This window comes from Pelodiscus sinensis, chromosome 2, assembly GCF_052426305.1.
Source record: "Pelodiscus sinensis isolate ZL-2025 chromosome 2, ASM5242630v1, whole genome shotgun sequence".
Lineage (NCBI taxonomy): Eukaryota > Metazoa > Chordata > Testudines > Trionychidae > Pelodiscus > Pelodiscus sinensis.
The window spans coordinates 21,215,017-21,238,185 of record NC_143053.1 but is presented as its reverse complement, the minus strand read 5'-3'; the positions used below and the strand labels follow the sequence as shown (position 1 = coordinate 21,238,185).

Below are 23,169 nucleotides of genomic sequence, written 5' to 3'. Positions count from 1 at the left end.
AGCATCTAGCTATGACAAAACACTATCACACAGGGTCCTGAGTCAGCATTTGAAAAAATAAGATCCGGAAGAAAATGATTTTGTAGCAAGCCATCATAAATTCACAGAGCAATGCAAAATTCTGTTTGTACTCCTTTGGCACCTATTTTGCCTCTAGGGCAAATATTCAGAAACAATTTGCATGGAATTATGAATGCAAAAATATGCATGTATTTGCATTCTGATATTGTATGTATGCTCTCTGCAATTGAATATACAACTAGGTTTGCTAAGTTTGCACATTTTATGCATGTAGCTGCACACACACTTTTCTGCAATTCTAGCCTGTATGGCACATGTTGCTCCCCTAAATGGATGGTTTTGATTAGAAGAGGATAAATGAGCCAGTTAACAGTGAACTAGTCTTCAGTGCTTTGCTCCAGGAAATTCAGTGTCCTACCACAGAATAAAAATGGTTAAAGCTTCTCAGAGCAGCTCATGATGAAACAAACTCCAAAATGGGAAGTGTTTGGACCTATTTTTATGGCTTATTGTAGAGATAAGTACTAGCTAGCTGAAACACTAGACTGGACCTCACCCTAACAGCTTAGATTGTGAACTATTAGGGTCAGTTTTAGGGGGATTATCTATGTGTCCCAGACTGGCAATACTGCCTATTGGTAATACTCTGAGGATAATGCCCAATGTGAAAGTCAATTTCCCTGGCACTTATAGTTGAGGGTAATATCGGCCTCTGACGAGAGTTAAAAGGCTGCCTAGTGGGAATAGCTCAAGATAGTGTCATCAAGTGGCAAGAGTCCAACAGCCATTTGCTTAGCCGCTATAGTTCAGGGTAGAGTTAGCCACCAGTGAGGCGGGGGAACCCATATCCACTCTACTCCACCAGGTTCTAATTCACAGCCCTTCAAAACAGTGGATTGGTCCTAATCGCAATGCTGACCTGAGGGCTGTCTGGTAGGAGCTTGCTGCACTTGATTGGTCTCCTCTTGGATTAGCTCAGACTGAGTTGAGTTGCTCCCTTTTAATTGCACCCTGAATTGGTAGCATGCCAGCAGCAGTGAAGGAATGGGGCATCTTGGAGCCAGAGCAGTTCTTTTAACCCTCGCCTCACCAGTGCAGGGTTGGTACACTCAGTCATAGGCAGGGTCGTTCTTTGTTCTGTGTTTGTACAGCACCAAGCATTGATGGTCCATGGCTGGAGCTACTAGGAAGTACTGCGATACTGATAATTAATAAGAAATGGAATAGGGTATTGGAGAGTCATGTAGCCAAAAATGGGTAGATGGATAGTTGACCTTTCTCCTCACCCTTGTTGAACCTTGCTGGGGAAGAAATATAGTAATGCTTTTTCAGCAGGAAGCATTTTCTATGACACTGATAGATTTTGGCTTTCTTTTCCATGTTTAAAAAAGTTCAACACATGTATTAAATGGCTGCAGTGCCATGAAAAAAGAAACACAAAAGAAAAAAGAACAAAGCTTTGAAAGCCCAACTCAGGTCCAGGCCAGAGCTGTAAGAATGGGATGTAGCGCATTTGCTTTAAAGGTGGCAACCTAGGGGCCTGAATCTGCTGAGGTCAGTGAGAAGTAGAATTGAGCCCTGGGTTCCCTCCATGCTTCTTTGTATTGCATTTCACAATGTCAGCGAAAATCATTGTAGCAATAGATGCCGCAGCAGCACAGCAGGTAACATGGTGGTTAAAAAGAATGAGTAGTACTGTGGCACTTTAGAGACTAACAAAACAACATGGTGGTTAAAGTATGCCTAAAGCTAACAGTCTATGTTTATTTTAATTCACGGAAACACTGCTTTTGACTTGGAACGTGTAAACTCATCCGCCCTGAAGCTTTTAAATTAGCAAATACATCTTTGGTCTTATCATTTCTCAGTAATTATGCTGTGTGGGAAGTCAATAGAAATAGAAGCTTAGCTTGTTTTTTCTTTCTTTACCTCTGATCGGTTGCCTTAGTTTGAAGTAAAGTTACAAGAACATTCTATAAGAAGCAAATGAATAAATATATTGCTCTGTATGTTTTTAAGTTTGAAAATAGAATAACAGCAGAATAAGGCACAAAAACATAATAGAAAGTTTCCTTGTTTGCCTTTATTACTTTTTTTTTCAAGAGGGAGGGAACTGAATACACACAATCTTACTTGGATATTAATATTCCCTATGAACAGCTTCTTAAATGAAATTGACTTCTGTGTAGAACAAAACTTGGAGCTACATTGCTATAATTTTTGTAACTTCTTTTTCAGAAAGGGGCTGCTTGCTGGCATAAAGCTGAAGAAGAAGAAAAAAGGCGAGAAAGGGTTAACTATTGAAAACAAAGGTGCACTAGGTAAGGCCTAGTAAATCAATATTACACCTGGTTAGAAAAGAGAACAAGGGTGAGATTATTTTATCCCCAACTTCATCTGTAAAATCATTTGAATTGAGCCTTACAACTATTGGTTTAAGAAACGATAAAATGGGCAGTAAGTTCATTATCAATCCTAACTAAATATAAACACACACCCTACTCCTACAGGCTAACTCTTCGGTTACAACCAGTGAACAATCATATGAATGCAGATTACAGCATCTGAAATTAGTCTTGTATTATAGAAATAAATGGTCAAAACCATTTTTCCTTTAGGGAAGCACTAAATAAGGGAATGTTCAATCTAGATACATATTGATTAAGTTACAGGCAATTTTGATTTCCATCCAGGACTATGATTCCATCCAGAAGTTGTAAATCACAAGAGCAAAAACTTAGTGGTTGTGATTGTCAGAAGCCTGAGAATAGAATTAAAGCCCAGTCAGGTGACTTGTAGCACTTGGGAAGTGCAATGCTCCCCTTTACACCCATCATATTTTTAATTTCTAAATGGGGTGCCCCCATGCCCTCTCTTTGCCCCTGTGGGTGACCCTCCTGGCACCCCCTCCTGACACCCATGAGTCCAGGAATTTTAAATATTTTTACATTTTTATCTAATACTTGGATCTTGCACCCATAATTTACCCAGGTTCCTATTTCTCCATTTCCTGCTGCACTTCCCTCTTCCAAAATCACGAGATGCTCCTAGGTGTCGTTCCCCACTGCTTTACTCTCCTGTTCCTCCAGTTTTCCCTTTCACCTCCACCACCCCAGCAGCTGTCTTGTACAGAAGGGGTTAGTTAGGTCTCATAAATCCTAGGTGTGAGGTCATGCCTGGAATTACACAGTCTTTTAAAACATGGGTTACGGTGTGTTTACTGCAGTCTATGAATTCTAATACAGTAGAGAAGTTCCTGGTATGTATGTATACCATGACTGACCCTCAATTGCACAGAAACAGAAATACTTAACTGTGTGTCATAGACATTATATTGCTAACAGATGCTACACCAAAGGCAATTCTCCTTTACTTCACCTGGCAAGAGCTTAAGCTTTTGGATCAGGAAGATTTGACTTCTATCTATACTACTGCCATGTAGTTCTGAGGGAACATTGTGTTCAGCTTAACAATAACCACTACGTTCCTGCGTGGTCCTATTCTTTTACAATGTGTTACATTGCTTCATTACTGAAATGTGCTGCACTTTTCCATGTACTCATGTTTCAGCAACTGTTCAATACAGCAGATTCTGCCATTAGAGATATCTACATCACTTTGTTGCAACTACATGAGCATCATTAGTGCCTTTGATTACTAAACATCTGGACTATGGGAGAAATCTCTTAACAAGACAGTAGGTTCTCTCTCTGTTCTGATTGAGGATATTGTCTTCTGCTGGAGCTCACAAGATATATCAAAGCAAGAGGACACCCATGGATTATGTTCCACTAATTGTATCATGTTTATTTTCTATTGGTGGATTCACACAATGTGACATTTGTGACTGATTAGTAAAAGGAAGGAGTCCTTTGTTATTGCAGGGACTATGTAGAAGTCCCCAAAATATCCACTCAGATATCAAGATAATAGACGGCATAAAGAAAATCATTACAAAATTATTTTAGATTTTGTATTGATAAATTTAAATGGAAAAGATTTTTCTTGACATTATATAATTCTGTCACATGGCCGTTCCCAGCTGGAAAAGAATTCTGAGTGTTTCAACCTACAAAGTAAATAGAGTAAAGCAATAAAATGTAGTAATCAAACACCACATGCTAGAGTAAATAGGATATGAGCAGTGATCATGAGACAGCAAAAGCAGAACAAAAGCAAAATGCACAGAGAAACCCTTGGGGCTAAATCAGTGTAGCTGGACTCAGGGCCATCCCTACCACAAGGCAAAACATGCAGCCACGTAAGGCACTACAATATTTGAGGCACCAGAGTGCCCCAGATTTCATGGGGCCTTATGTAGCTGCAAGCTGATGCCTATGGACACAGACTGTCTCCATCCTTCAGCTCCCCCCTCCCCCCCAGCTCAGTGACGATGTGGCTGCCCCCCAATCCATCTTCCAGCCGCACCCTAGGGCTCAGCAACCAACCCCGATTCTCTAGTTAGAGGTGAGTGGCCCTTTCAGGCTGGAGGACTGAGCAAGGGGCAGCCATGCAGCAGGTGACTGGAGAGAAACGTTGCTTTCCCCCTAAACGTGCTGCTTCTCTTTGGCTGGCTGCATGGCTGCCTGCTCCTCTGGCCTCCCCTTCCTTGCCTTGGTCCAGGTTACCAACTCTCTGACTGGATGTCACTATAGTAAATGGCATCTGGTCTGGGAGAGTTTGCAATCCTGCTCCCCCACAGCTTCAGCTACCCCCAGGAGGGTACTGGTGCACGACTGTGTAGGACACTAGTATCGGTAGGGATGGCCTTGGCAGAACCTAATGGGGCAATGCGTTTATGCCAGATGAGGCTGAACCATTGACTTCAATCAGAACCATGCCAATGTTTCTGAAGATGGCTTCATGGCCAAGTTTTCCTACCCATGTATTTATAGGCTTTTCTGTGGCTCTCGTCAACTTACTGCCGAGTGCCTCTCACGCATCAGTGGCAGCAGGGAGGGAGGGACTTACGATTAGCACCTCCATTTTGCAGATGGAGACACACAGAATTTAAAGGAAACTTTCAAAATGGCCTCTGATTGGGGGTGCATCAGTTTTTGGATGCCCAATGGGAGACACCCTTAGAGTGTTTCGAATGGGCAGCCAACTTCAATGGCCTTATTGTTTTGGATACTTGCTGTTTTGGGTTCATATTAAGGCCACTGAACTGCAATATTTCCTATGTTTGCATAATGATCCTTCAGAATCACCCCAAATCCTTCACAATCACCCCACACTCACAGCTCACTCACTCCTCCCCTACTCCTGTCTCCTGGGGGCAGCCTGTACAGACTGCTTTGCTATGTGCCACAACAAATAGCAGACTAGGGGGTTCTGCCAGGCCAAGTGCACACAGGCTGGGAGCACATTTCAGAGCTGATGGATCTTCACTGTAAATAGCTCAATTACCACTTTTTCACATTTACATCTAGGAGTTGTTAGCCTGAGTGCTCTGGCTGGCCTTAATGGCAGAGGATACAGAGGAATTCAGTCTTTAAGAGAGTCAGCATTGATTAAAGCTTGAATTGGAAGCCAGTTCAGGCTTCAGAGCACATGGGGATTAAACTCCCTGCTGGAAACAGTGTTTGTTCATTACTGTATTTTTGGAAGAAGAAATCAGAAACCTTCAAGAAAAGGATGAAGGAAAATGTAGGTACCCCACATAGCAGGGAAGGAATGCTAGGAACAGATAACACCAAGAAGGTGGAGTTGTTTAACTCCTGTTTTGCTTTGGTCTTCAGTGTTCCCAGTAAGCTGAGTGTTTAGGAGGCCACCCAGAAGAGTTTCAAATGCCACCCAGCTGATTAGCACCCTCACTGACCACAGCCAGCAGCATGTGTTTCCACTGGTGGGGTACATATGTGCATGCTTTCGTGCACATAACAAAATTTATTCTGCTCATATATGGAAAAAAATTAGAGGGAACACTGGTCTTCATTAGAAAAAGCTAATTATGAGCAGACATTTAATGCAACTAATATCAACAAAAAGGGTGCAGGAACAAAAACCAGAATAGGAAAAGAGCAGGTTAAAGAATATTTAGATAAATTAGATATATTCAAGTTGGTGGGGCCTGATGAAATTCACCCTAATGAACTAGTTGAACCAATCTTGGAACAGTTAGCAATTATCTTTGAGAACGCCTGGAAGATGGGCCCCAAGGGACTGGAGAAGTGTAAGCCTAGTACTTATCTTTCAAAAGGAGAATAAAGAAGCCCAGGGAGTTATAGACCAATCCGCCTGACTATGATACTTGGAAAAATACTGGAACAAATTATCATACAGTAAATTTACAGTCACTTAGAGGACAAAAGGGGAATAAGAAGTAGCCAACATGGATATATCCAAAACAAATCATTCTAAACTAACCTAATTTCCTTCTTTTAATAGGATTATGGCCTAGTGAATCGGGAGGAGGGGAGGAAGCAATAGATGTAATATACTTTGATTGTAGGTATTAAAACTTTTGACAGAGTCCCACTTAAAATTCTCTTAAACAATGCAGTTACTATGAGATGGCTGATTGAACAACTGCAGTCAAAGATTAGCTATTAGTTCATTGTTAAATTAGGAGCACATATCTAGTGAGGTCTTGCATGGATCATTCCTGGGTCCAGTACAGGTTGCACCTCCAAAAACCGGCACTCTCTGGTCCAGCAACATCCTTCATCTAGCAGGACCAGAGATGCTCCTGCACCAGATAGCCCAGGAACCCAAGGGCAGAAAGGACCTCCTGGAGCCCCGTGGCAGCCTTTAGAAGTGCAGGGCCAGGCTGGAGTCTCCCAGCAGCATGAGTCAGTGTAGGGCCAGAGTTTCTTGGCACATACCAGGAGTGCAGGGCCAAGACACTGCAGCAGCCCCTGAGAACATAGGGCTGGAGTTGAGCCCTGTGGCATCACATGGCCACAGACTCTCAGCAGCCTGTTAGAGTGGCAAGAGCCACGCAGCAGCCTGCTGGAGCACGGGGCCAGAGCCCTGCAGCAGCTTGCTGGAGCATGGGGCCAGAGCCCTGCAGAAACCTGCTGGAGCATGGGGCCAGAGCCCTGCAGCAGCTTGCTGGAGCACGGGGCCAGAGCCCTGCAGCAGCTTGCTGGAGCATGGGGCCAGAGCCCTGCAGAAACCTGCTGGAGCACGGGGCCAGAGCCCTGCAGCAGCTTGCTGGAGCACGGGGCCAGAGCCCTGCAGCAGCTTGCTGGAGCATGGGGCCAGAGCCCTGCAGAAACCTGCTGGAGCACAGATCTGGGGGAGCCAAAGCCCCGCGGCTGCCCCTGGATGCACAGGGCTGGATCCCCAAGGCAGGAGCCAGAGACTGTGCTGCCCAAGGAGTGGGCAGCAGCTGGGCAAGCAGCCCAGACAGGTAGGGAGGAAGGAAGGGCAAGGCACGGTGCTTGCTGGGGTGATGGGGCTTGAGGCCAGTGACAGGACACCATCCCTGATCTGGCAAATTCTCTCGTTCAGGACCGGTTAGGTCCTGACAGTGCCAGACCAGGGAGGTCCAACCTGTATTATTCAATATTTTCATGAATGACTCAGCAAATGGAGTGGAGAACATGTTTATAAGTTTTGCAGATGATACCATGCAAGGAAGAGTTGCAAGCAACGCAGGACACTGGATCGGAACTCAAAATTATCTAGATAAATCAGAGAATTGATTAGAAATCAATAAAATGAAATTCGTAAAGAAAAGTGCAAAGTCCGACACTTAAGACGGAAAAATCAAATGCATAACTAGAGAGTGGGGAATAACTGTGCAGGCAGTAGTACTGCTGAAACCATCTTGGAATTATAGTAGATCACAAATGGAAAATGAGCCCAAAATGTATTGCAGTTGCAACCCCTCGCCCCCAAACTAATATAATTCCGGGATGTATTAACAGGAATGTTATATGTAAGAAGTTGGAGGTAATTGTTCCATTCTGCTTGGCACTGGTGAGGCTTCAGCAGAGTATTGTGTCCAATTTGGGGCACCAACCTTGAAAAAGATGGCCATGTGGGCAACCTGGAGAATCCAGAGAAGAGCAACACTAATGATAAAAAAAAATGTAGAAAACCTGATCCGTGAGGATGGTTAAAAAACCTGGGTTTGTTTAATCTTGAGAAAAGAAGACTGATGAGAGGGAACCTGATAACAGTCTTCAAACAGGTGAAGGGCTGTTAGAAAGGGGGTAGTGATCAGTTGGTTTTCATGTCCATTTAAGATAGGACAAGATGTAATTGGCTTAATCTGAAACAAGGGAGATTTAGGTTAGATATGAGGGGAAAAATGTGACAAATGGGGTTGTAGAATCCCCATCATTAGAGGTTTTCAAGAACAGGTTAAACACCTGTCAGAGATGGTCTAGCTATGTTAGGTAGTACCTCAGTGCAGAAGAATGGACAAGAGGACCTCACAGGGTCCCTTACAGCCCTACACTCTTCTGATTCTATGAGTCCACATTTCCTTTATTTGTTTGTTAATCAGGTGACCACGATGATAGTGGGAATCTTCACCATGAGATATCTGGAGGACAAGAAGAGGGAGAGAGTGATTTGATGTATGATGATGCTGCATCTTACAGTGGTTTTGCACCTACAGGGCCGCAGAGGAAAAGGTACTTTGCTGCAGTGCTAACATTTCTTGTTATACCCCATCCTGTTCTTCTGTATGACAGCACTATTGTTGACAGCAGATCCAGAGGTTAGAATATGAACTTGCTGAAATTATTGGTCTCTCACCTTCTGCACATGGTATATTATGATTGTCACCAGATGCAGGTCACCGCACAGTGTGAGTAATGGAGGGAGAACCAGAACTAAGCTGTTAACGAAAGTTAGAGAAAGAGGACAGGAGTCTTGAGAGATGCCATGGTTGATCATCTGGGAAAAATGTGATTCTGATGCAAGTCCCACAGAAGTCTTTCATTTACTTCAGAGAGCATTGTATTAGAACCTGTATTTATATATGTTATGTATCGATAGCTATATAACACTGTGTGCAGAGTTACTTTACATAAATGTAATCCCTGCTTGCTCAGAGTCATATTGTGTCCCCCTCTCATGATGATTAGGTCCGCTAGAGACTGATGAGCCTACTACAGCCTGGGCTAAGAGTCCTGTGTCTGAGGAAATGCTGACCCACATGGGAATCAAACCTGGGACCTTTGGAGTAAAGGCATGAGCCTTTACCGCCTGAACTAAAAGACATGCCTCTGTTAGCCAAGCCTGTAGTACAGCCACTAGAGGGGGGCAGAGTGCCACTCAAAGTAAGCAGGGTCTACATATATAAATGTACAGGACATACCTACACATACATCTGATGAAGTTAGAAATATCAAGTCCTGTTTTATTCAGGAGGTCAGGTTAAATGATCCTCATGGTCCCTTCCAGCCTTAAAAATCTATGAATCTACAAACTAGATAAGAATCAGACAGAAAACTTCAGTTCCTCGTATTAATTCCCCCTTTGCATTTTCATAGAAGCATTTAGTAAAAGTTGAAGACATACACAAAGCTGTTTCTGGGAGAGCTGGAAATACTCAGTTTCATTATCCTCAAGAAATATCTAAAGGCTTACATTTGAAGTGACCGCTGATGGCATCAAATCAAGTAGCCTGTCTCAAAACTGGCTACTAAAAATAGTACTTTCAAGAAAAATAGTATTAAACACATCTCTTGAGCATGTGTCAAAGAACTAAGAAAGTCACGCTCTTGATGGCTGATGCATAATGTTCTGTTCTAATTTAAACAGAGCAAAACTGGTGTGCAAGGTTCACGATGACGACATAAAATCCCAGAATTATCAGGTGAGTGAACAAGAGTGCACATATTTATAGCAACATTATTTCTGCTAATTAAAATAACTGACTCTGAGACTGTTTTTGTACATGTGTTGTATTTGTGCCCTGCAGATTGCGATAACCATAATTGAAGCCCGGCAATTAGTTGGTGAGAATATTGATCCAGTGGTAATCATAGAGATTGGAGATGAAAAGAAACAAACAACAGTCAAAGAAGGCACAAATGCTCCGTTTTACAATGAAGTATGTACCTTGCAGTTGGGAAGTGGCTTGAAATGGTTTGCAGAATGGTAACTGTTCACAGTAGAGTGACTAAAGATTAATAGCTAAAACAGTGTAATCTCTCTGACAAGTGAAGTTTGTCAGCAAGCTGTTTACATTTAAAGTATGGAAGTGACCACTGTGCTCCATTCTGTACCTCTCAGTCTCTCTTTTCATGGTCCCTCTCTGCTAAGGATGCTACTTACAGTGTCTCATTCATCCTCTGCCTGTTACCACTTCATCCCTCATTCTTTCCCAGCCTAGTTCCCCAACCCATCATCACTATCTCCAAGTTCAAATAGCCCCAACACTTGCTTTTGCAAGTCATACAAGAAGTTTGATAAAATAACTTCTGAAGTGGCCCTTCTTCTGGGCTTCCTATCTTTTCTGCCTCTACCCTTTGCCTTTATAGCTCTTAAATGTAGCATCTGTTTGAATATAGTCAGAAACATACGTTGAAGTATATTCGATTAGGCCAGAACTTCAAACTGAATGCTTGCTAATGACAGCATAAGACAATACTAATCTGCAATTTTGTTTTTCCACAGTATTTTGTGTTTGACTTCATTGGACCTCAAGTGCATTTGTTTGACAAAATTATTAAAATCTCTGTAAGTATTCTGGAAAGTTTTAGTGCTATTTTATTAAACGGGATCAAATATTTGGTGGTGGGTGTTATATTAGGCCTAACAGTGTTTGTAAAAACAGAAAATTTTGTTTTAGATGCCAGTAGTACTATGAGGTTGAAACTATGTGCAGTAAGGAGAAATGAGGGGTGTGAAAAGGAAAAAATGGCAACTGGTAATAATGTAACAACCCTACAGCAAGATTCGGTGTGAATTTTCATGGACATCTTTTCAAAATAAACTTAAAAAACAACAAATAGTCTGGTAGCACTTTAAAGACTAACAAAACATGTAGATGGTATCAGGAGCTTTCGTGGGCACAACCCACTTCTTTGGATGACCAGAGTGTTGACTGTGCAGAACAGAAATAAACAGGGGAGAAGGGAGGGGGGAAACAAGAAGAGGAAGTGGGTATAAAAATATCAAGGGGAAAGCGAGCTGGAAGGTAACAGGAAAAACAAATAGTCATAAGCACCCAAAGACTGAGTAGTTAAAAGAGGCAGATAAAAACTTTTAGCAGGCAATAGAGAAGAAGAGTACTAACACCAGTACATCAGTATTTCAAAATTAAAATAAATTATTTTGAATTTAAGTATTTCAAAAGTAAATGATAAACTAGTGAACTAGTGAACAGTGTTTTACTTGGTAGGATATTGGAGTGGTACATTGACTTCACTTTGGCTGTCTGTACAGCAGTGTTTTTCAGAGTGGGCTGTGGGCCTACTCTGGTAAGCCACTGGTGGGCCGCAAGATGCTTTGTTTATCGAAAGTGTCCATAGCCACGGAGCCTCGTAGCTTCCATTGGCTGCAGTTTGCCATTTCCAGACAAGGGGAGCTACAGGAAGTGGTATAACCACCACAGCCCACTTTGAGAAACATTGCCGTAAAGGATGAATTTCACTCAATGTTACTGGATCCCTCAGTGTTACTTTCATCTGTTTAATTTTCAACCTTCACATCAGGTTTTTTCAGTTTACTGAGCAGAAACTTTTGGTTTTTTGGCTTATCTCATTTCTTCAGATGCAACCCAAGTTCAAATTTGAAAGCTGTTTTTAGACATAAGCAATACCAGTGCTAAGATAATCCTAGCATTTTAATTGTTCCTTATTATTCAGGAGAGAAAAGAACCCACATATAAATTCAGTTCCCATGTACAACACTGTATTAATTCTGCTGCGGTCAAACCCCTGTGAACAATCCAACTATCCCAATCAGCCTTGCTTTGAATGCTGAAATGAGCAAGCATACAGATACTGATTTTGTCAAAGCTGGTTTCATGCATCTAGGGAAAGCCATATTGTTCTGAATTAATTGATAATCTCTGCAGGAATATATTCCTAAAATAGTTGATTTTAGGGTTGAAGAAGCATTTAAAATATACTGTAGGGACTGTGTTTGTGTTTCTCATAGGATTGAGAGATTTAAAATGTAAAACTGGTAGAGACCTAATTTGCACTTTCCCCACAGAAAAATGTTTCACACAAGCAAATAGAAAGACAATGGCACATCTGTTTCCTATAGAAGCCCAAGATGATGAGACTATCTAAGTGGGTGTTGGTTTTGAGGGTTGGACAAATGTCTATAGTTTAGGAACAAGTCTTCAGTCTTCTGTGGAGATACAATGGTCTACTCAAGCAGATCATCCGGTCCTATCTGCATATCCTAAGCCTTTTCCACACCTAAAACTGGGCTAGAGCTTGAGCAAGAATTGTCAAAGAGATCTGGGACTGTGCCACTTGTATCTAGAAATATTACAAGCCTTGCCTCTCATTTAATATTTCAGCAGTCCTGCTTTAAGTCCCAGCCTTACATCCAAACATTTCAAACCCATTAAAAATGGTTCAGTTTGCAGTTGGTCAGAGAAATGAGCAATGGTTCAAGGTACTGGGGTAGGTATCTATTATTTTATAAAGCTCTTTTCCCAGGGCTGTCCTTGGGATTTATGGGGTCCTACACAGTACTAGTAAACTGATGCCCTTATTCCCAATGGCAGCCTAAGAGGGGAAGGGCTAACAATTTTTTAGAGATGTGATTTTATAATCTTCAGCAACACACTAAAAAAATATTTTATAGCAAATTTTAAACTAAGGTCCTGTAGAACTAACACAGTAAATTTAGAAACTGACAGTATATACCGGGGTTTGGCAAATGCCTGTTAAATGGCTTCTTTACCACTTGATTGGCTCTTTCACAGAGGGTATGTTTATACTACCACCCTGGTTCGAACTAGGGTGGTTAATGTAGTCAATCGAAGTTGCAAATGAAGCCCTGGATTTAAATATCCCGGGCTTCATTTGCATCTTGCCAGGCGCCGCCATTTTTAAATCCCCGGTAGTTCAGACTCCGTGCCTGCGGCTACACGCAGTACAGAGTAGGTAGTTCTAATTAGGATCTCATTCCACGAGGTGTAACGGTAGTTCGAATTAGAAAGCCTAATTCAAACTACCTACTCCGTGCAGCGTGTAGCCGCGGGCATGGAGTCTGAACTACCGGTGATTTAAAAATGGCGGCGCCCGGCAAGATGCAAATGAAGCCCGGGATATTTAAATCCAGGGCTTCATTTGCAACTTCGATTGACTACATTAACCACCGTAGTTCAAACTAGGGTGGTAGTGTAGACATACCCAGAGTGAGTGTTCTGCCAATAGGTCTGGCAGGCTTTTTCTCTTTTAAGTTAACCAGATCCTCTTCAGAGGACGCAGAGCCACAGAACAGGACTAGGAAGAGGCAGCTGCGTGGACATTAAGACTCATTGGTATGCCAAATTTTCAGGTGCCCTACACAATGGTGAATTCCGCATATGGATAAGAACAGCTCTGACTTTGGCCATTTATAGCAAATAATCAGCTTTGATGAGAACAGGACTTGCACTTGACTGGCAGAACCAGATGGCTGCTGCATAAGAGTCATACGGATCCATCCATACACAAACTGTTGTTGTAGGATTCATAGAGAGGTTCACTATGCATTTGAAGGACCAAGATCCATTCTCAATTTTTATACCATCAGAAGTGCAGTTATCTTAGTTGGATGCACAAAGTAGGTATTTTAATGTATGAATGGACAGTTGGAGGCCCAGCAAGTCAACTGTGTTAGCAAATTTTGGTTTATATTCTAAGTTACCTACTCTTCTGGTGTTTGCTCATATAGCTCAGCATATAAGGGTATAATTCACCTTATGCAGAACAATAGCACTAGGTCCACTTACATCCTTAATATAAAGATTCTTTGGGGTTGAACTAGTGCATATGCCGCCTAGCTGGCCTTTCACATAGATGTGTATTTCAACCCCAATTGCAAGCATGTTTTGGGCCTGGTGCTCTCCAACTGATGTTTCCAGGGTCAAACTCATAGAGCATACAATTAGTTCTTTGTAAAATACTTGCTGTATGTGAAGAATGGATATTTTCTCAAGAGAAATAATTCTTCCATTCAAATGCTATATGTTTATCTACATGTATTTAAAAGATACAAAAATAATCAGAGCATTTCAAATCAATAGTTTGCTTATTCATTTTTTCTCCCCACTGAATCTCTTTCTTTGAATTATACTATACTTACAACAAGCCTTCACTTGGTAAAAAAAAGTCTGTTGTTTTACTTCCATGATTAACCTTTCTGATTAAGTTTTTCTTGAGAATCTTAGCCATTTGTCAGCATCTGGATTGAGGGCAGAGAAAATGGGCTACTCCCTTAGCTGGTACAAACTGACCTAGTTGCACTGAATTTCATAAAGGAAATGCTAATCCAATGCAATGCTAATGTGTGTTAATTCATTTTAGTTATCTTGGAACATAGCTTTAGAAAAATACAAGGGAATAAAATTGGATCAGTGAGAAAATAAGTGTCTTGGCAAGAAACAACACCAAAGGGGATGGAAAACTTCCTGCATTTGCTTGGTGGGTAGCTAGCCCGAGGAGAAGTAAAGTTTAACAGCCTTCAGGACTATTTATCACTTGCACACTGAATCCATATTATCCTGGAAATGGATACACCTGTGTTTAGAAGCCTAAGGAAAGCAAGTAATGTACCATCACTACCATGTATCAGTCCAGCAGTTAAACTGCCATTCAATCAATTCCTGTTCTTGGGGGAAAATGGGCCTTTTCTGTCTTCCAAGCCCTAAAAAACGAATACATTTCCTCTTCATTAACATCTTCAGACACATTATGGTAACATCTCTGCAATGCTGAAGGCATAACAAACTCTACTTTCATTCTATCCCCAGGACTCAGTTACATTTCATGCTGTCATTTCTCCTGCTCCTTCTCAGCTGGAAAGTTTGAAGAAAACCCCTTCAGTTATTTTTTGAGTTCACTGGTTGTGGAAAAAAATCCACCATGGGGTTTTTTAGCTGTTGAGATCATTATTGTGCTTTCTTCCCTCCCGTAGAGAAAAGAAGAAAAGTTTGATTGGAAACTTCAAACTTGCCTGCTTTCCTGCATCTGGGTGGGGAGCAAGGCTGGGGGGAGGCTTGCATAGCAGGGAAAACTTAAAAAATAAGAGTTAAAATATATGCACACATAAGTACTACATACACAAGTGCTTTTTGTTACCTTTTTTCCTTGTCCATTTAAGAGCCCCATCCTGCAAGGAGTGGAGTCCTGTGGTACTTCAGTGGGAATAGAGAACATTCAGAATCTCAGAGGGATGCATCACACTTCACACAAGGAGGCCTCTATATGCCTACAAAGTGTAGTTTTCACATGGGGCTATCCCTGAATATCCACTCAGACTCTAAAGAAGGGAGAAAAAAATAAAAGGAGAGCAATGAGAGAATTGGACCCTGCCCTGAACTTTCTCTGTCACAGATTCCTCTCTCACTCAGACTAAACCTTTATGAAACAATGTGGTTTTGGTTGCGCAGCACTTGTGGAAGTGTATGTGCGATGGGGCTGCCAGTTTGGTTTCTGTGGTTTCACACTCCTACTGCAGTCACAGAGTCAAAGTCCAGGTCATCCAAAGATGCTGGTTTCCCTGGCTTCAAGATGAAACCATTCTGTTGTCATGGTATCTTTCCATCCCAAAGCCTATTTTAACTCAGATTTTTTTTAAATTAGATGGACGCTAGATTAGTGATTTGTCTGGTTTTGCACTGTTGGCTGCTGTCTCAGTTTCCCAGAAGGCCTTGCTGAAGACTATAATCATGTGATCTTTGGGTACAAGTCATGTGATTTAAGAAGAGACTCATGGTCTAGCTCCAAACAAATCCCTGATTTCCAGTCCTATATCTGTGTCTAAAAAATCCAGATCCAAATTTGAATTCTTCCCAAGTTTATAGTATGTGGATTTGGCTGTTCTAGAAACATGAACTGTGAATTCAGATAGATTTTAGTTTCAGGCCCATCTCTGCCCAAAATTTGTCTGAAAGGTCTTCTAGGCCAGGTGAATCTTTTCTTAAACATGGATTGAATTCCAATTTTTTTTAGGGAACTGAAATCATGTGAGATTTGTTTCATAACAACAAGTTCACACAACTTTTCTTCCAACTCCATGACAAGAAAATGCTTCTGGCCTGAAGCCTGCTTGTCACAAGTGGTATAACACACAGGGATTTGAAAACCAGACCTGAGGAGGAATGATTGCATGGGTGTTGAATTCTTAACCTGTAAGGATGGATCAAGTGTCCTATGGACCCAACTACATATTGAAACACTGGAAAGTGATAATGTAATTCTTTTTCCTCTGTTTATGCACAGTTTTTGTACCAATTTAACTATTGGTTTAGAAACTAATATAGTTAAAGAGGCATATCCCTTAGTGTCAGTGACATTACTCCAGTATAAAACTGCTTAACTCCTTCTTGTGTGTTTAAATGGACATTTATAAGTAGTCTTATATTGGTATAACTGCATCCAAACTAGAGGATTCCACTGATTTTAACTATATTGGTTTCTAAACTCAGACAATTAAAGTAGCACAAAAATTGACCAGGACTAAGATGTCTATATCAATTGCTCAGTATCATCCACACTGGTTGCTTTTGTCATCTATGTCAAATATATTTGTATGGTATGCTGCTTCATATATTGAATAGAGGGGAATCTGGTGTCACACTTCAACGTGCCTTTCTTCAACAGGTCATGCACAACAAGCTGATTGGGAGCATATTGATTGGCTCCTTTAAGGTAGATCTGGGGACAGTGTATAATCAGCCAGGTAGGAGATGCATTTTCTAACTTCTCTTCTGTTACATATCTGTCTTTCCTGCTGTTTGTCATTTTTAATCATTTGGACTCTTCTTGGGGCTCTTCCAGAGTGATTCACCAAGGTCCAAGTTCTCAGACAAGTTCATCTTCTGTGTAGGCACCAAAAGAAATGGTTAGATTTTTTTTTGGTGGTGGGGGTTTGGGGGAGACCTCCTTGTGTTGCTACAGTATCTGCACTACACTAGGTGCTTTTGCAAATCTGTCTCTTATTTAGATGACTAAATGGAAGATGTGTTCTTTTAAAAAGTTGGCCCCATTTATGGATGGTGAACACTTGAAAATCTGGTCTTGTGTGTATATGAGAGTTGGGGAGAAGGAGGGCCTGGGACAGACAGAAAGGAGATGGGAAAGGAGACCATGTGGAGCTCTAAAATGAATGAAAAGAAAAAAAACGAGAAAGACAAAGAAACAGACAGCTGGAGAGAGGAAAAGATCGACTCCATTTGCATCAGCACCTCTATGCTGTTAAGCGCTTTACGGGTGAGTCTACATCACACCCTAAACTCAAAATAAGATCTGCAATTTGTGCTATGCAAATTGCATATCTTATTTTGAGTCTATTTTGAAATAGGGTATTTCAAAATTTGGTGTTGTCTATACAGTGCCAAATTTCAAAGTAATGTGCTATTTTGAGCCATCTCTTAACCCTCATGAAATGAGGTTTACAGGGATGGCGAAATAGCACGCCTGCAAAAAATATTTCAAAATAACGGGCGCATTTCTAAGACGGGGTAGCTATTTCAGGATACCTCCGTATCCCAAAATATCTGTGCTATGTAGACGTACCCTAAGAAATTTTAAACAAACAGCCCAGGAAGGAATTTCCCTGATTTCCTCCTACCTCACATTTATGACTAGCTCAGTGAGTCACAGACTGGGGGTGTGGTATTTGAAAATAGATTTCTATACTGCAGTATCTGAGTGCCACCGTTTTTAATGTATTTAACTTCTTAGCACCCCTGTGAGGAAGAGGCTTGATGCTTTATAGACGGGGAGCTGAAACACAGAAGCTATGTCTACACAGAAACAAAACAAAACTGTGTCAGTGAGTCTCTGAGCTTGGGTCTATAGACTCAGGCTTGTGTGACAGTGCTAGAAACAATGATATAAATTTTCCTGCTCAGGTTCCCAAACCTGGTGGGGAAGGTGAGTCTCATAGTCCAAGCAAGAATGTCTGCACCGGAGCATCAGCCTGAGACTGTAGACCTGGACACCGAGACTTGCTCTTGTGGGTGTTTTTTGGGGTGTAGACATACCTTGACTAAGTGCGTCTACACAGCAGGTCTTAACTCGAAATAAGCTATGCAAATTGAGCTACATCAATTGTAGACGTGTCAAAGTCAGACTCAGGACTCACAAATTTGTCAGACCACTCTGTTTATTAGCAAAGCCGCTCTGTTAATACACCCAGAAAATGTGAGCACCATACAAGGCTCAAACCCCTTGATTTATACAGACAAAAGAAAGCAAAATTAACAAGATTACAAAAGGGGGCAAAACTCACATGATTCCCATGAGACTAGTCACATATCTTCATTTCCATATCAAGCCTCAGCAATCTCCTGTCCATATCTCGCTGGTTATCTCAATTGCTTTCTGTCTAACACCTAACGTTCCTTTTCCTGTTATCCCAGACACACCTGGCTCCACTCTGATCCATCCTGCATACCTACAAATAACATTAACATAATCTTCTATTTCCTGTTCAGGGACAAACAGTATTCCTCGAACTTATTCTATTATTACAGTATAATTCATTTTTCTCTTACAATATAATTCTTTCTACTTTCACACATACAATAAGAAGTTCTTCAGCTTGACAGTATTTCAACATTATTTTGAAATAACTGCCCACTGTGTAGGCGTGGACTAAGTTATTTTGAAATAACACTAGCTATGTTGCTGTGTAGATGTTCCCTAAAAGGTACACAGGGTACCCTAAGTGCCTAGCCCAATGTCACACAGGAAGTCTGTGACAGACTAAGGCATAGAACCCTGTCTTTTCCGAACAAGAGTAGTGTCCTAATCACTAGGGGTGCATCTACACAGCAGGACTTAACTCAAAATAAGCTACACAGATTGAGCTATGACAATTGCATAGCTTATTTTGAAATAGCTTATTTCAAAATGGGAGCATTTACACAGCACTTATTTCGCAATAGAGCACTCTTCCTCCGACTTTCATTACTCCTCATACAATGAGGGTTACAGGAGTAAGAAGTCCTCTGGCTTGATAGTATTTCAACATTATTTCAAAATAACTGCCTGCTGTGTAGACGTGGACTAAGTTATTTGGAAGTAAAGGTAGTTATTTTGAAATAATGTTGCTGTGTAGATGTACCCCGGACCATCTTTCCTTCCCAGTTACTCCCACGAAAGGCCAAGGGTGTTTTGTAAATATATACATTACCAGGCAATGTGAAGTAGTAGGAAAATGGAGCTTTAAATGCAAATGAGAAGAGACAGAAAGGAAGGCTGCAATGCTGTATTTCCTTCATTCAGTGGGGCTGACACACTCACCAGGACCCTCAGCAAGGCAGGCTGGAGAAGGGGGGTGGGTTCCCAGCTCCATGCCCATGGAAAGGGCAGGGTCTTGGGGTGGAAGGGGCAGGACTGGGGCGTCCCTCCCAAAGGCATCCCTCAGTGCCACCTGGAGCATGCCACATGATTTAAAGGTCTTTGGGCTCCGGCTGCTGCTGCTGCTACAGTAGCAGTGGCTTAGAGTCCCAGGTCTTTTTGAATCATTAGGCCCCGGCACAGTTGCCCCTGTTTGTTCCCCCAGTCTCCAGTCAGCAGGCCTGCCTCTATTTTACTCGCCATTCTACCCATTCAGAGAATGAAAGACACAGGCCCTATCTATACTCTGTTAACCAGGCTTGACGGGGCTGAGGGTTTACCCCTTATAAGCATCCTGCAATATAAAGCCATTTTCCGGAATTGCCCCAGAGGTGAAAGTAATTTAACAATTTTATGGGTACTGTCCGATGGCAACCCGGGTCCCTGCTAGCTCTTTAAATAGCTCCCTGCTGGCTTTTGCTGCAGCTCAGCCAGATCTTGCCAGAGCTGCGCACCAAGGCGCACCCACTTACTTTCAGCTCTGAGTGGCTCTGTCTTTCCTCTGTTCCTCTGAGGTAGTTGAGAGAGGGAATCATTTCTCCCTATGTTGATCAAGAAAAACTGGCTAAAATTTGGCGAAGAGCAAACTTACTTAAACAGGACACCAGCCAGGAGAGGGCTGTACTGGCCCATACATTTTGGGCAGATTCATCTTTCATCATTCATCCCTTGGAGCGTTTTTTTCCTGCCCTTCCATGGTTTTCTTCGGAATCTTCTGCTGGGCTTCACCACTGGACATGGCAAATCACTCTCCAGCTGCACCCACTGAATAAGGCTGCTTTTCTTATCATTCTCTCAAGCAGCCTTCCCTTAGTCTGGTGCTGCAATTTCAGCCAGCCCCTCAGAGAAGCATTGCACACTGCTCCAAACAAGCCTGTTTATTTCCACTCAACTATGGCCTGTGCTTCTCCGTCTCAGTCATTCACCACTTACTGTTATTATCACTTGCAAATAGTCTTGGTGAGCAGGAGGGTTATTCTCACAAAGTATGAACATTGTTTGCTGTTTTCTGACTGCTGACATGCATGCTGCAGTGGGAGTATTTGTGAAAGCTCCATGGCCAGCAACAGAGCTCTCAGAAACTATCCTGAGTGATGTTTAAGCTTGTATGTTTTACAGGTCATCAGTTTTGTGACAAGTGGGCACTTCTCACAGACCCTGCTGACATTAGGACGGGAGCCAAGGGATACCTGAAGTGTGATATCAGTGTCACTGGGAAAGGAGACACGATACAAGCCTCTCAGAAAGCAAGTGATGCTGAAGAGCAAATTGAAAAGTACTGTAAAAAAATTATTTATTTTGCATCTGACAAAAAGGAAAAAAAATCCACAACATGTCCTATTCTTCTGTTTATAGAATACATGACTTGCTTGTCTAAGTCTCTGTATTCCACTACTTTGATTCAAGGGATGCTGGGGTGGGGGTGGGAGGTGAGTTCTTCTAATTCCACCACCAACTGAAAGGGAGGGATTGTCAGATCCTTGCCTCGGAGGGAGTTCATTCTCATCTCATACTGCTAACTGCTTAATCATCCCTGCCTGAATGACTTTGCTCTGGGGCCATTTGAAATATTTCTGAATAGCAATGTTTTTGCCTGGAGAATGCACTGGATTCCCGCAAACTTAGTGTTACTTTTAAACTCAATATGACAGGAAGATTTTCCTTATCCTTCTGGTTTTTTGCATGCGTGTATTTTTTATACACATGTATAAACACTGCTCTCCCATTACAAGTTACATATAGGGCTCGTCTACACTGGCCCCTTTTCCGAAAGGGGCATGTTAATTTCACAGGTCGTAATAGGGAAATCCGCCGCTTTTTTCCGGCTTTTAGAAAAGCCGGAAAAGAGCGTCTACACTGGCCCCGATCCTCCGGAAAAAAAGCCCTTTTCCGGAGGATCTTATTCCTACTTAAAAGTATTTAAATGCCGCGGGGGATATTTAAATCCCCCGCGGATTTCCCTATTACGACCTGTGAAATTAACATGCCCCTTTTGGAAAAGGGGCCAGTGTAAACGTAGCCACGGTGTATGCTGTGCTGCCCCATCCATATTCTCAGTATATTTTAATGAAACAAAGTGTATAAACATTTCTAGAAGGGACATTTCATAGCCATCTGCTTGCCAACTGGTGTTACCACCTTCTACAGTTAGGTTGCATCTAGACTGGCCAGTTTTTCCGGAAAATCGGCCGCTTTTCTGGAAAAACTTGCCAGCTGTCTACACTGGCCGCTTGAATTTCCGCAAAAGCACTGACTTCCTACTGTAAGAAATCAGTGCTTCTTGCGGAAATACTATTCTGCTCCCGTTCAAGCAAAAGTCCCTTTTGCGCAAAGCTAGACACTCTGTTCCGAAAATGCTTTTAACGGAAAACTTTTTCGTTAAAAGCATTTCCGGAAAATCATGCCAATCTAGATACAACCTCATGGTTACAAGAAAATGCTTTTATTTAGGTGGAAAAACAAATGCAAACTCCATATCCTTCATTTCTATCCTTTCACCTCTAGGACACAATGTTTATTATAGGCTACACCCTAAAAAATATTGTGTGACTACTTTGTTATAAGAACAGTCTGGGAATCACTTTATTTTCTAGCTGGGTTTTCATTCTGAGGGAAATGTTTGTTTTTTCATAGGAACCTCTTGATTCCCAAAGGATTTCCATCTGAAAGACCATGGGCCAGATTTTATGTGAGAATCTACAAAGCAGAGGGGCTTCCAAAGATGAACTCCAGCATCATGGCTAATGTCACCAAAGCATTCATGGGCGATAGTAAGGACCTTGTGGATCCATATGTGGTGGTCATGTTTGCAGGTCAAATGGTAAATTGGAACTGTATTGTTCACAAATGTGGGCCTCGTTTTCTCTCAGTTAAGTTATGTGCAAATGTTTTAAAGCTGATGCACTTTTACTTGGGGCAGGTCTACACTTAAAACACTCCATTCAAATGGCTATAGCAATGCAGCTGTACTGTTGTAGCTCTTTAATGAAGAGCCTCTAAGCTGATGGGGAAGAGCTTCTCCTGTTAGCTTAATTAATGCATGAGAGGTGGTAGCTATGTTGGTGGGAGAAACTATCCCACCAATACAGCACTTAGGTTGGCATAATGTGGATTATTCACACAATGTAGTTATACCAAAGTAATTCTGTACTGTAGAACTGGGCTTTCTGCCTTGAAAAGTAGGGCAAGTATGTTCCCCTATCCTCTTTAGTGCCCAAATTGCGCAGGATGTAAGTAAATTGGGGTATGTCTACACTACCCCACTAGTTCGAACTAGCGGGGTAATGTAGGCAACCGCACTTGCAAATGAAGCCCGGGATTTGAATTTCCCGGGCTTCATTTGCATAAGCGGGGAGCCGCCATTTTTAAAACCCCGCTGGTTCGAACCCCGTGCAGCACGGCTACACGGGGCACGAACTAGGTAGTTCGAACTAGGCTTCCTAGTTAGAACTACCGTTACTCCTCGTAAAATGAGGAGTAACAGTAGTTCGAACTAGGAAGCCTAGTTCGAACTACCTAGTTCGTGCCTCGTGTAGCCGCGCTACACGGGGTTTGAACCAGCGGGGTTTTAAAAATGGTGGCTCCCCGCTTATGCAAATGAAGCCCGGGAAATTCAAATCCCGGGCTTCATTTGCAAGTGCGGTATGCCTACATTACCCTC

At 42.0% G+C, this 23,169-nt stretch overlaps 1 protein-coding gene across 1 annotated transcript in view; it reads left to right on the top strand.

Moving 5' to 3' along the window:
• Positions 1-1,665: 1,665 nt before the first annotated feature.
• FER1L6 (fer-1 like family member 6) overlaps positions 1,666-23,169 on the top strand; it is a 92,785-nt gene continuing 71,281 nt past the window's right edge. Inside the window, exons 1-9 of the mRNA XM_006137479.5 lie at positions 1,666-1,685; positions 2,260-2,342; positions 8,483-8,612; positions 9,748-9,802; positions 9,908-10,039; positions 10,606-10,668; positions 16,764-16,842; positions 20,628-20,784; positions 22,143-22,329. Coding sequence (XP_006137541.5) covers positions 1,666-1,685; positions 2,260-2,342; positions 8,483-8,612; positions 9,748-9,802; positions 9,908-10,039; positions 10,606-10,668; positions 16,764-16,842; positions 20,628-20,784; positions 22,143-22,329 — 906 coding nt within the window. The remainder of the gene's footprint in view (positions 1,686-2,259; positions 2,343-8,482; positions 8,613-9,747; positions 9,803-9,907; positions 10,040-10,605; positions 10,669-16,763; positions 16,843-20,627; positions 20,785-22,142; positions 22,330-23,169) is intronic.